Raw genomic sequence first — 10797 nt, forward strand, 5'->3', positions numbered from 1 at the left:
GGCGGCAGCGGGGAATCCCTACTCCCAGGAATCAAAGCTCAGCCATCAAGTACATACCCCATCACTTTACTGAGCTGTCTCAACTCACACATATTAAGGTGTAAACAATTACAAGTAATATTCATAATAATTATAAGCAACTAACATATGGGAAGATCATCATCAGCAAAACAACCCTTTTTGAACTACAGCTTTCCTTGGAAGTGTCTGCCAAATTTGATCTGTTTTTCACTTCTTTGGATTTTGCAGTAATAATCTTTTTACAGAGCAAGGTCATCAGCCTTGTGTACAACCCCCAACCTGGACTACCAGGTCTCTGCATTTAAGTCCTCCATTGAGAGGGTAGCCCAGTTAGAGCCCCAGACACCAGATTCACTTTTCATCACCTTCTACAACTCACAAGGCTACAGTGGAGGCATCTAACCCACCTCCATACATCATCGTCCTCTCTTCACACTTCATACAACCTAACTCAGTTACAAAAAAAAAATTGGCCATGGAAAATATCAAAGTCATACAATATTTGAACACATAACACACAAAGTCATAAATAAATATTATCATAATTAAAATATGTAAGGAGTACAGAATTACAATTGTAATTACAATTGTATTACAATACAAAGCATAAACATAATCTGTATGCCCAACATTGTAATACAAATCGTTGTAAGAGAAGTGTGATAAACATGGGCATAAAACTATACAATAATCTTCCTTTGGAGTTAAAGAATGTATCTGATTTTAAAGTGTTTAGGAGGAAATTGAAGTGTTATTTGTTGCATAGTGCCTTCTACTCTCTTCAGGAGTTTTTTTATATGTAAGATGTTGAATTAAATGACTGTAATTGTTAATGCATGTGCCGGTGGTTTTTTTATATAATTTATTTAAGTATTTATGTATTCTTTGATTATGTTAGGTGTGATTGTTATTTAATCTATATATTCTCTTTGACTTTATCCGATTGTATATTTTACAGTTATGGATGTAAATAAAATTTTGAATTATTATTATGAATTATGAAGATCTGTTTCATTTATTCCCCTTTTAGAGGAAAACACCATCAAGTCATTCACTGTTACCTTCTGAAGTTCATGTCAATTGAATTACAAGCTAACATACTATACACAAGTTCCTGGAATGTTTATCTTGTAAAAATTGGGAAATAACTTACCAAATCCTCGCGGTTCAGAGTTCCCATTGTGATATTTTGAATCAGGATCACTTTCAGTTCCCCAGTTACTACAAAAAGAACATACTTATTTAATTTAAAGCCATAACAGATCTGTTAACCTCAAAATGTTCCAGTAAAGATATGCCGCTTGCACCCAAATTGTAACCATGATGACTTAATGGAAGAGCATATTATGAAACAAGCTATTACTACTGCAGACAATGTTTTGTATTCATGAAGTATTGAATTTCATTCCTGTATTGCAGACAAGTTAACTTAACTATGGTTTTATACAGCATTCATCAGCACCCACAGCAAAATAATCGGACTAAGTAACTAAGCTGGCCATACCACAGCTCAAGTGGTTAGTTGCTGGCTTCCCACCACAGTGGCCCGGGTTCAATCCCAGGTCTGATCAAGTGGGATTTGTGGTGGACAGAGTGGCATTGGGGCAGATTTTCTCTGAGTACTTCGGTTTCCCCTGCCAATCTTCATTCCACCAACTGCTCCATAATCACCCCACCTATCATCTGGGGTTGGTACAATAGGCCAGAAGTGGCCGCAGTACAAGAGACTTGGTCCCACCCCACTAGCAATTAAAAAATAAAGTAACTAAGCTGACAATTACTCTACAAGGCAAGAAATTTTCCCTCTTATGGGCCCTGATAACTGATAACCTCACCCTCTAGCACAGACCATGCAGAAAACACTGTTTAGCATTGTACTCCAGTCGGTTATGTGAGAATGTGTTTGTTTGCAAACGTGTTACCCAGTAACAACTGCATATACTTGCTTATAAAGAATCTGTTGCCTAGCAGCACATGTTCTTCCTCTGTCTGTTTCAAAATAGTTATCCAGTAACAGGTCTACATCCTACAATATGTCCAAATCATGTACTTACTGCAGGTTAAAACAAACTGAATCAACAAAACCATGCCAGACACTCGAAGATTCCACCACCCTCCAACAGGAATATGTTTTCACGGATGCATGCTAACATGTATCAGAATGAGTACACAATGCATCTTCAGAACTGTACTTACTGTGTGAGTTCAAGAGTTGCCTTCCTTGAGAATGTCCACTCACTGTGTGCTGAAGGATCTGATGGAATGTCTTCAGCTTTCTCATATCCCATAAAATATAAAGAAAATTTCATCTCTGGGAAATCTAATTTCTGTAGAAGTCTCATGCCCAAAACCTTTGTGTAAAACTCTAATGATCGCCGTGGATCCTTGATGCGATACATAGTTTGCTGGAATATGAACTCCTGAAAAAAGATATGTTACTCTGTATCACAGATTCTGAGTATCAGATACTGTGTATAATGGCTGATACCGATGCTACACATTCAGGTCTTGGGTTCACATCTTAACAGTAAATCACCCCGCCATTCATTGTTATATAACCTATATATTGATTATATATATATGAAATACTGTTCAGTAATTTAACTAGCAAGCAACCAGAGGTACCATGCACTGATCATATCTTGTGTTATGGTTATTTATACTTCTTGGCCCTAATAACTGTCCAAAGCATTACTTTGTGAGGGAGTCATTTATGTAGCTGAATAAAACACTCACTTTTGTTTCTTGATCTGGTGGCTTACAAAGATCTCTTGCTTCAGTATTGGATAAACCTGTTGTATCCCCCATGTTGCTATCTGAAAGAAATTTGAAAAGAAAACACTGAAGGAAACTGAACACTGCAATTCTTAAAAGAAACTTGTAATTCACTGCACAATACCACTGCCCCTTAATACAATAATGAGTCTTAATACATATTACACTTTTGTGCAGTTTGAGGAATACAATAAATACTCAACAATTTCATGTTACCCAATTATCAGGTATTCAATTCAACAATAACCGAATCTTCTTTAAAACTGAGAAAATACTATATAAGTTGTCACAAACTGGATATGCAATTAAATGACAAACTCTATTACACTGGTAATGTCAGTATCAAAAGCATAAGGTGCAGTACATAATCACACTACAGAGTAAATCACTGTTCCCCTACCAAACCTCACCCCTAATAGGCATCAAAGAGCAACTGTACCCACTTATAATCAGTGTTCCTTGGATTACTAACCCCATCACTAACATTGAGCAAGGGGAATGGACTGAAGTGGGATGCAAACTACCAACCATACCTGTTGAATGTTACCAATACTCAATCACATTAAACCAACACATGGCTTTAAGGATGCTACATTAAAACTATAAAAATATAATACATTGTGACTGCACTCCTGGTAAAATTTTCCATCATCTGCAACACAGACAAGTTAGAACTCACAGGGTGCATTTCCACAGCTAATTTGCCCCAGATATCAAATCTACATGCGGTTTTCAGCTGTTTCCTACAACCTGTCTCACCTCTACAATGTCAAAGCCATGGTCAATGCCCTCTTGTGGGTCACCGACCTGTAACCTCTGTAACATCACCTCTACCGCCAATGACTTTGAATACCCAGCGTCATTTTAATTACGTGCCATGCTACAATTGAACAGTATTCATAAAAAAAATGAACCAACATTGTTACGAATGAAAGTGAGAGCACAACGTATCGGACCAAAAAATACTCTACCTATAATCTACAAAAAAAGAAAGTAACTACAAGTACCACTTACGACACTTCACACAATTTCACCGAGCTCACGCAAACAATCATGAACTCCGCCCGCTCCGCCCCATGCAAGTTCAGCGGCACGGATTACTAGGATTACTATGTACAGGACGAAGAGGGCAAAATGTTGTTTCTAATATCAGCTACTTAACTACAATAATATTCTCTGCATCTACTGTCCCTTGGGAGTGGGCTTCTTTCCATTTCTGTTCAAGATAGTCTTAAACTGGTTTTCCCTTAGTTCTATGAAGACTGCAATGAAACGAGAAGGTTTCTATGTATCCTATTAATTCCTTTGGTTCTTATGCTTAAAGTTTCAACACAGTCCCTTTAAGTTCGCTTTAGATCTTCCTTCTGTGTATGTTTTGCTTTGACTTTCTTAGCCGAACTTAGCATTGACCAGCATTGACCGCCTGCAAACATAGGAAACCTGTATATAATCTTTGGTTATAATTGAAAATTAGTCGTGTTCGTCGTGTTTGCCGTAGTGTGGTTTGTGAATGTTACAGTAGATGGGGGTTATTACCGTTATTACTTTGCATTTTCGAAGAAAAGTGTTAGAATAGTAGGTGTTTGTAAAGGTATCTGATTGTGAGTATCTCGAAATGTCGTTATTACCTCGTACAGATTTGACGCGGTTTACGTAGAATCAATAATTTTAGGTATACTGTAATATGCTCGTTTTTATGTTTGACAGGAAGCTTGAGGTTAAAACTTCTTGTGGTGTATCTGCCTATACAATTTGGTCTGCCTTTCACATTTTTTTTGTCAATAAATGTAAATTGTAGAATTTTTCTATAATGGATTGGCGGTGTTAATGATACGGAAGGCCAACGCACGAAGTTGAACTATTAAAAATAGCAGAGTACAGCCGTTGCAATGTGTTATGCGAAGTACTGTTTTCGTACGAAGCAAAGCATCAGAAGTAAATTTCTGAACACAGTCATCCACTATAAGTTTGTGTGATGAACGTGTTTTTTTTAAACTTAGGTAAGAAAGTATGCAAATATTTTAAAATCAGATTTTCTCGGGTACTACTTGCAGTATGTCAGAATTTTACTAGAAATGTCGTGGAACAGTCACCACATTAAATGAAGTATATAAAATTGCCACTTCAGAAATGTTACAGAACAGTTAAAATCGTTTCATGAATAAAAATGTAGGAACAGCACCATGTCACTTCACATTAAACATACCTATGAATGTGTAAGGGGTGGGCCTTCTCAGCCCTTGCAGCGTGACCTACAGATCTGTTGTGCTTAACATACCTATACTCCCCATGCCTCTTGATTCATTAGGAATGGTAACAGAAATCGCCCAAAACATACCTCATTTACAAGTTGTAAAGTTGCAGTTATCACTCATTTTTTTCTGTGTTTCATGGACATAGGACCAAAGGAAAAAATGCATGACATTAGAAATGGATGAATTTAAAGTAGTAGACAGTTCAGTTTAACCCAGTTTTCTATATAGGTAAAGGTCAAGTTGTCCATGTGCTTAACTAAATAAGCACTATGTCATGAAGGTGTATGGGGTGAGTGGATGTATAGATTCACATTGTATTGACCTCTGCACTAGTTGGAGGTGATTTGTCAGCTTCACACCCCTGCCACTTTACCCCCAGCACCCATTGGATAGGAGGATGGGTGCACCCCAGAGCTGGTCTGGGGACACAGAAAATTCTTGACCCTACTGGGACTCAAACTCCAACCCCTTGGTCATCCAGCCCATAGCCATTTGCTATACCGTCTACGCTATCCCGGCTCCTTTTCTACATAGGACAGCTCTTATTTGGAATAAGTTTATTAATGTTTACAGAGTTTTCAAACAAAAAGTGAACACAGTGACATAGTAGTTGAGAACATATTTTCCTTTGGTTGTTTATAGGTTGTGTACTAATGTGAGGTGCACAGGATATGTAGCATTAAGTGCAAAATGACGGTTATGAATATTAAGCTGGAAAGGAATCAGCCATTGCCTTCTGGTATTTATGAAAAGACACAAACTGTGGGATAATCAATATTCTGTAGCCAGGAAATATTTGAAGTAAAGGTTTCTTGACTAATTAGTGGTAACCAGCAAACTACAACATATCACTTTTGTGCTTACCATAATTCACATAGAAGTCATGTAACCCAATGTAGAATTCCTCCTTAATTGTGCCAGCTCATACCTGAAGCATCATTTTAGAACTCATCACAAACTTCCTCTTCCAGGCATGAAGTTAAAAGGGTACTTTCAACTGTCATTATGAAAGAAGTTTCAGAATGCACTTCTGACAGGCTCCATTAGACACTATCACATGTATGAGTGACTGTAAACAGGGTTTGGATTGGATTTATTGACCACTTTAACACACCACTCATGACTGTACTTAATTATAGTGCCATCACTAATCTCCACACTTTACAAATCACTACAGCACATGCTAAGTCTTTTCACTTTGCTGTGTTTTCGCCAGTTGTTCCCTGGTAACAGCTCATAACAATGGAGGTTCATCTTCTGCGCGCACTTCGTTGCTGTCCAGCGAATATCTCACAACTGAATTGTTCCAATTGACTCAACTCTCAGGCTGGCAGCCAACTCACACCAACTAATCTCTTCACAGACTTACTTACAACTGACTAACTTCTAAACTTGTCTGTTATAACATATTGGCACAGACCAGCATACAGAACACTGTTTCCAACTGTTCCACTATTGTTGCGTGTGAACTTATTGCCATGGGAACCTGTTTGCTTCATGGTCATTACCAAGTAATGGGTTTACACACTACATCATTCCCTCCTTAAGGCTATTTGAATAGTCTGCTGGCATACTGCCATTTCTTCTTTTCCAAGGGCTGTGCTTTTGACTTCTGTGATTGGTCTTGCCTTCCTTCTCCATGGCTTTGTTCTCACAGAGATTATACTCCAACCACTCCAGCTGCACCCTCCTTACAAGTTTTGATATGACAGTGAGAAGAGTAGGAGGTTGATGTGAGATGGCCATCAGCCTGGGAGCTAGTGAGAGCAATGAACTAGTTGTAAGACAGCACAGCCTGCAAGGATGAGAGCCTGGGAGAAAACTTCAACCATCCTCTAGTGAACTGCATTGTGTATGAATTAGCATTATCACTTTAGTTATTGGTAGTTACATTCTCTAAGAGTTCAGTAAATCCAGTTATTAACCCAAACCCCATCTAGAGTCAGTCACATGACAGTACAAATATAAATGGCCTTCAGTTACATGATCATATTAATTTTCATAAAAATAGTAATTTGGTTCAAAATTTGTTAGTGGGGAACAGACATTGTGATACCATTCCTATATGAAATATCAAAGGTATCCTAAACACGTGGAGTGGGTTTATTCTCAATTGAAGGTTATAAGGTGAGTTTTTTTTTCTTTTCCCCAGATTTATCCACAATGGTGGCTGTATCAGAACAAACAGATGTAGAAATGAAAAATGCCGACAGCCCTTCTGGTGATGGAGATTCTGGAGACACTAAAAAGGATTCAGATGCTCTTACAATTCAGGATATTAGAGAGCATGCCCGTCAGATTGAAAAGGCAGTTCAAAGCAAGGAGCCAAGATTCATTTTAAGGGTCCTAAGATCATTGCCAAATACACGGAGGAAACTAAATCCTACCATTCTACGGGGAATTATTACTGGATTTTATACTCACTCAGCAGTTGAAAGGGATGCACTGTTGGCATTTGTGGAGGAACCAATGGAAACTGAGAGCAGTAGTAGCCATCGAATGAGAAGCAGTAAGAGCTCAGTTACACCACTGCTTCCTGAGATAGATACTTACATTCATCTTCTGGTGCTTCTTAAGTTGATTGATGGTCAGAAATATAGTGATGCTGTCCAGTGTTCAGATCTGTTAATGCAAAAAGTAACAGCCCAAAATCGGCGCACCCTTGACCTGGTAGCAGCAAAATGTTACTTCTACCACTCTCGCAGCTATGAGCTAACAGAGCAGCTAGAAAAGATACGTGGCTTTTTACATTCACGACTGCGAACAGCCACACTTAGAAATGATTTTGAGGGACAAGGAGTGCTCATTAACTGTCTCTTACGCAACTACTTGCACTACAGTCTCTATGATCAAGCTGATAAATTAGTTTCTAAGTCAGTTTTTCCAGAAACAGGTAGTAACAATGAATGGGCTCGCTTTTTCTACTACCTTGGCCGCATCAAGGCAGCTCGTCTGGAGTACTCTGCAGCCCACAAGCATCTTGTTCAAGCTATGCGTAAAGCTCCACAGACTGCAGCTGTGGGATTCCGTCAGACAGTGCAGAAGCTGGCAGTAACTGTGGAACTACTGCTAGGAGACATACCAGAACGTCAGATATTTAGACAGGCTGCTCTTAGGCGGTCTCTGGCACCTTACTTCCAGCTTACCCAAGCAGTGCGAATGGGAAACCTTCATAGATTTGGGGAAGTGTTGGAAAATTTTGGGCCTCAGTTTCGTGCAGACCATACATTTACACTCATTCTGCGCCTTCGGCATAATGTAATCAAGACTGCTATTCGCTCTGTGGGGTTATCCTATTCCCGTATTGCTCCAGCTGATATTGCACGAAAGTTGGGATTGGATTCACCAGAAGACGCAGAGTTCATTGTTGCCAAGGCCATAAGGGATGGAGTTATTGAAGCCACGTTGGATCCAGAACGTGGCTATATGCGCAGCAAAGAAACCACTGATATATACTGTACAAGAGAACCACAACTGGCTTTCCATCAACGGATCTCATTTTGTCTGGATCTGCACAACCAGAGTGTGAAGGCTATGCGGTACCCACCAAAATCATATGGCAAAGATTTAGAATCAGCAGAAGAGCGACGAGAAAGAGAGCAGCAAGACATGGAATTGGCCAAAGAAATGGCAGAGGATGATGATGATGGATTTCCGTAATTTTTCTAGATATTTCTTTTCCTCTGATTCTGTGCTTTGTTTCCTGTAGACTTTATCTCTCATTTTTGGTGTAAGCATGCCCGTTCAGGTGCTGTAACTATCAGAAATAAATGAAAATTCTATCAAAACAGTGTAGAGCATTAATTCCATGCAGTCACCTTGTTATTATACTGGACATTATTATTTGCTAGTTTGTTCACCACTCAAAGTGAACAGAAGAAATTGTTGCATCAAGGATTGTTAAAATAGTTTATTGAACATAACTACATGCATATCAAGTAAAGAGTGCCTTGCAGTATACAATGTTACGTCAATATAAGGCACCTTATAAATATTACATATTTTGTTCTAGTAATGATTCTGATATTGCATCAGTCCTTAATCATGCAGATGTGTTGTTCATTAACTGCAAAAATTAAATATGAATCTAGTGTAATACACAAACAGAACATTAATGTTTTGAATAAAATTTTTCAACATTTTCATTCTGCACACTTGGGAGGGCAGTCACAAAATGTTATGTTATAAACTACGTGTGCATATGAAACAGAGCACCTTGCAGTATACAGCCTATGTTACTAGAAGCCACCTTATAAATATTTTATATTTTGTTTCAGAAATGAGATTCTGATATTAATATCAATTACTAATGCTGCAATTGTGTTATTAGCCGCAAAAATAAAATGTAGATATAATCTGAAGACAAATAGAATGTAACATACTCGTACTGTACAATATTTTTCATTTTGCACATCTGGCAGTACAATCACAAAATTTTATATTATGAACTACTTGCAATACAAAGCCACTTAATCTTATGAATATATTTTTAGTAATGAGATTCTGATATTGTATCAGTTCTTAATGCTGCAGTTATGTCATTAATAGGGCCCAGATCTTTATGCACTAAAAAATGGGAAAATATTCACCAAAAATAAAACAATATGCAGTTAAGAAACAGGTCACTGTATTCAGACTCGCCTATTTACATGTTCATTCACTGCAGAAAGTAGCATCACAATAGGCAACTAGAAGTCTTTCAATGTTTTCTGGAGACGAACTACGTCTATTGTCCGTCAAAACGAGTTTATAGGCTGAAAATGATCTTTCTACATCAACTGATGTGATTGCACAGTATTTATACACTGGCGCCGAAGGTTCAGAACATTCATCTGGCAAAGATATCCTAATTCCACTCAAGTACTGACTAATTGACTGAATCTTTTCTAGTCCTGGGTTCGATTTCAACACCTTTTCTAACTTGAATTTTATCTTCTCTCCAATTTCGCCTGGAGTAGAATTCAGTGAACAAGTTGCTTCTGAAGGAGTGCACCACAAGATTCTAAGCTCTCAATGGTTTTTGAAACTGTAGAAAAATGTGCATGGATAAAATTCACATCTTGATAAACAGTATCACTTCCAAACACCACTTCTGCTTCATGGACACATGCATATTCATCCTCAAGTTTTGTAACCACTTCTTTTACTTGATTGAAATTCTCCTGATAAAATGAAACTGCGGATATCCATGTCCCCCACCCAGTTAGGACAGGTTCAGGTGGCAGAGGAACCCGAGGTAGGCAATCTTTGTAGAACTGGAAACAAGCTGGTGCTTTCAGAAAGTTTTTTCCCACTTGCAATTAAATCGCCAACAGCTGGAAACTGCGTGTATTTTTTCTGCAATACGGTGTAATTTGTGCGCTAAACAGGTTACGTGTATAAGATTTGGATAAAATACTTGTAAGGCCTTTGCTGCTTTCAACATACAGGAAGCTGCATCTGTGAGTAATACAAGCACCTTACAACAATTATTCTCAATTTCAGATGGCCATAGTAGTTGCAAAGAATCATTTACAAATCTTGCTATTGTGCTATGGTTGGTTTTCTCTAGTACTTTGCAAGCAAGAAGATGAGGTTTGCCAGGTTCATCTGGATGTAGCTTACCAACTACGAAGTTTGCTATGTATCGGCCACATAAATCAGTTGTCTCATCCACTGACATCCAGACACAGTTCCCTCCGATGTGAGAACGGATTGACTCCAGAGTAGATTCATCTGGGATTTTTTAATTACACAATATTTCTCC

At 38.3% G+C, this 10797-nt stretch overlaps 2 protein-coding genes across 7 annotated transcripts; one reads left to right on the plus strand and one right to left on the minus strand.

Moving 5' to 3' along the window:
• Positions 1–918: 918 nt before the first annotated feature.
• LOC111868582 (lactoylglutathione lyase) lies at positions 919–4206 on the minus strand. 5 transcript variants are annotated; one of them, XM_033753100.1, is made up of 4 exons: positions 4032–4206; positions 2758–2837; positions 2218–2441; positions 919–1242 (listed from the first exon to the last, which is right to left on the minus strand). In XM_033753100.1, exons 2-4 carry the CDS (start codon positions 2827–2829, stop codon positions 1122–1124), a joined length of 417 nt encoding a protein of 138 aa, XP_033608991.1. In that variant the 5' UTR covers positions 2830–2837; positions 4032–4206; the 3' UTR covers positions 919–1121. The 5 variants fall into 5 exon arrangements, with proteins under 5 accessions (XP_033608991.1, XP_033608989.1, XP_023715137.1 ...); XM_033753098.1 differs by lacking the exon at positions 4032–4206 and adding an exon at positions 3811–4025; XM_023859369.2 differs by lacking the exon at positions 4032–4206 and adding an exon at positions 3804–4025.
• An 89-nt stretch (positions 4207–4295) lies between these two features.
• On the plus strand, positions 4296–9635 carry LOC111868560 (probable 26S proteasome non-ATPase regulatory subunit 3). Of its 2 annotated transcripts, none has more exons than XM_023859317.2 (2): positions 4296–4397; positions 7204–9635. In XM_023859317.2, exon 2 carries the CDS (start codon positions 7215–7217, stop codon positions 8709–8711), a length of 1497 nt encoding a protein of 498 aa, XP_023715085.1. In that variant the 5' UTR covers positions 4296–4397; positions 7204–7214; the 3' UTR covers positions 8712–9635. The 2 variants fall into 2 exon arrangements, with proteins under 2 accessions (XP_023715085.1, XP_023715084.1); XM_023859316.2 differs by lacking the exon at positions 4296–4397 and adding an exon at positions 4438–4796.
• The last annotated feature ends 1162 nt before the right edge of the window (positions 9636–10797 follow it).

This window comes from Cryptotermes secundus, unplaced genomic scaffold (genome assembly GCF_002891405.2).
Source record: "Cryptotermes secundus unplaced genomic scaffold, Csec_1.0 scaffold330, whole genome shotgun sequence".
Taxonomy (NCBI): domain Eukaryota; kingdom Metazoa; phylum Arthropoda; class Insecta; order Blattodea; family Kalotermitidae; genus Cryptotermes; species Cryptotermes secundus.

Excerpts from the sequence above, each read along its gene's own strand:
- LOC111868560 (XM_023859316.2), top strand. The coding sequence starts at position 4,772 with ATGAACGTGTTTTTTTTAAACTTAG. Across the intron at positions 4,797-7,203 it reads CGTGTTTTTTTTAAACTTAG|ATTTATCCACAATGGTGGCT; the intron begins GTAAGAAAGTAT and ends TCTTTTCCCCAG.
- LOC111868582 (XM_033753100.1), bottom strand. The coding sequence starts at position 2,829 with ATGGGGGATACAACAGGTTTATCCAATACTGAAGCAAGAGATCTTTGT. Across the intron at positions 2,442-2,757 it reads CACCAGATCAAGAAACAAAA|GAGTTCATATTCCAGCAAAC; the intron begins GTGAGTGTTTTA and ends ATCTTTTTTCAG. Across the intron at positions 1,243-2,217 it reads GCAACTCTTGAACTCACACA|TAACTGGGGAACTGAAAGTG; the intron begins GTAAGTACAGTT and ends TTCTTTTTGTAG.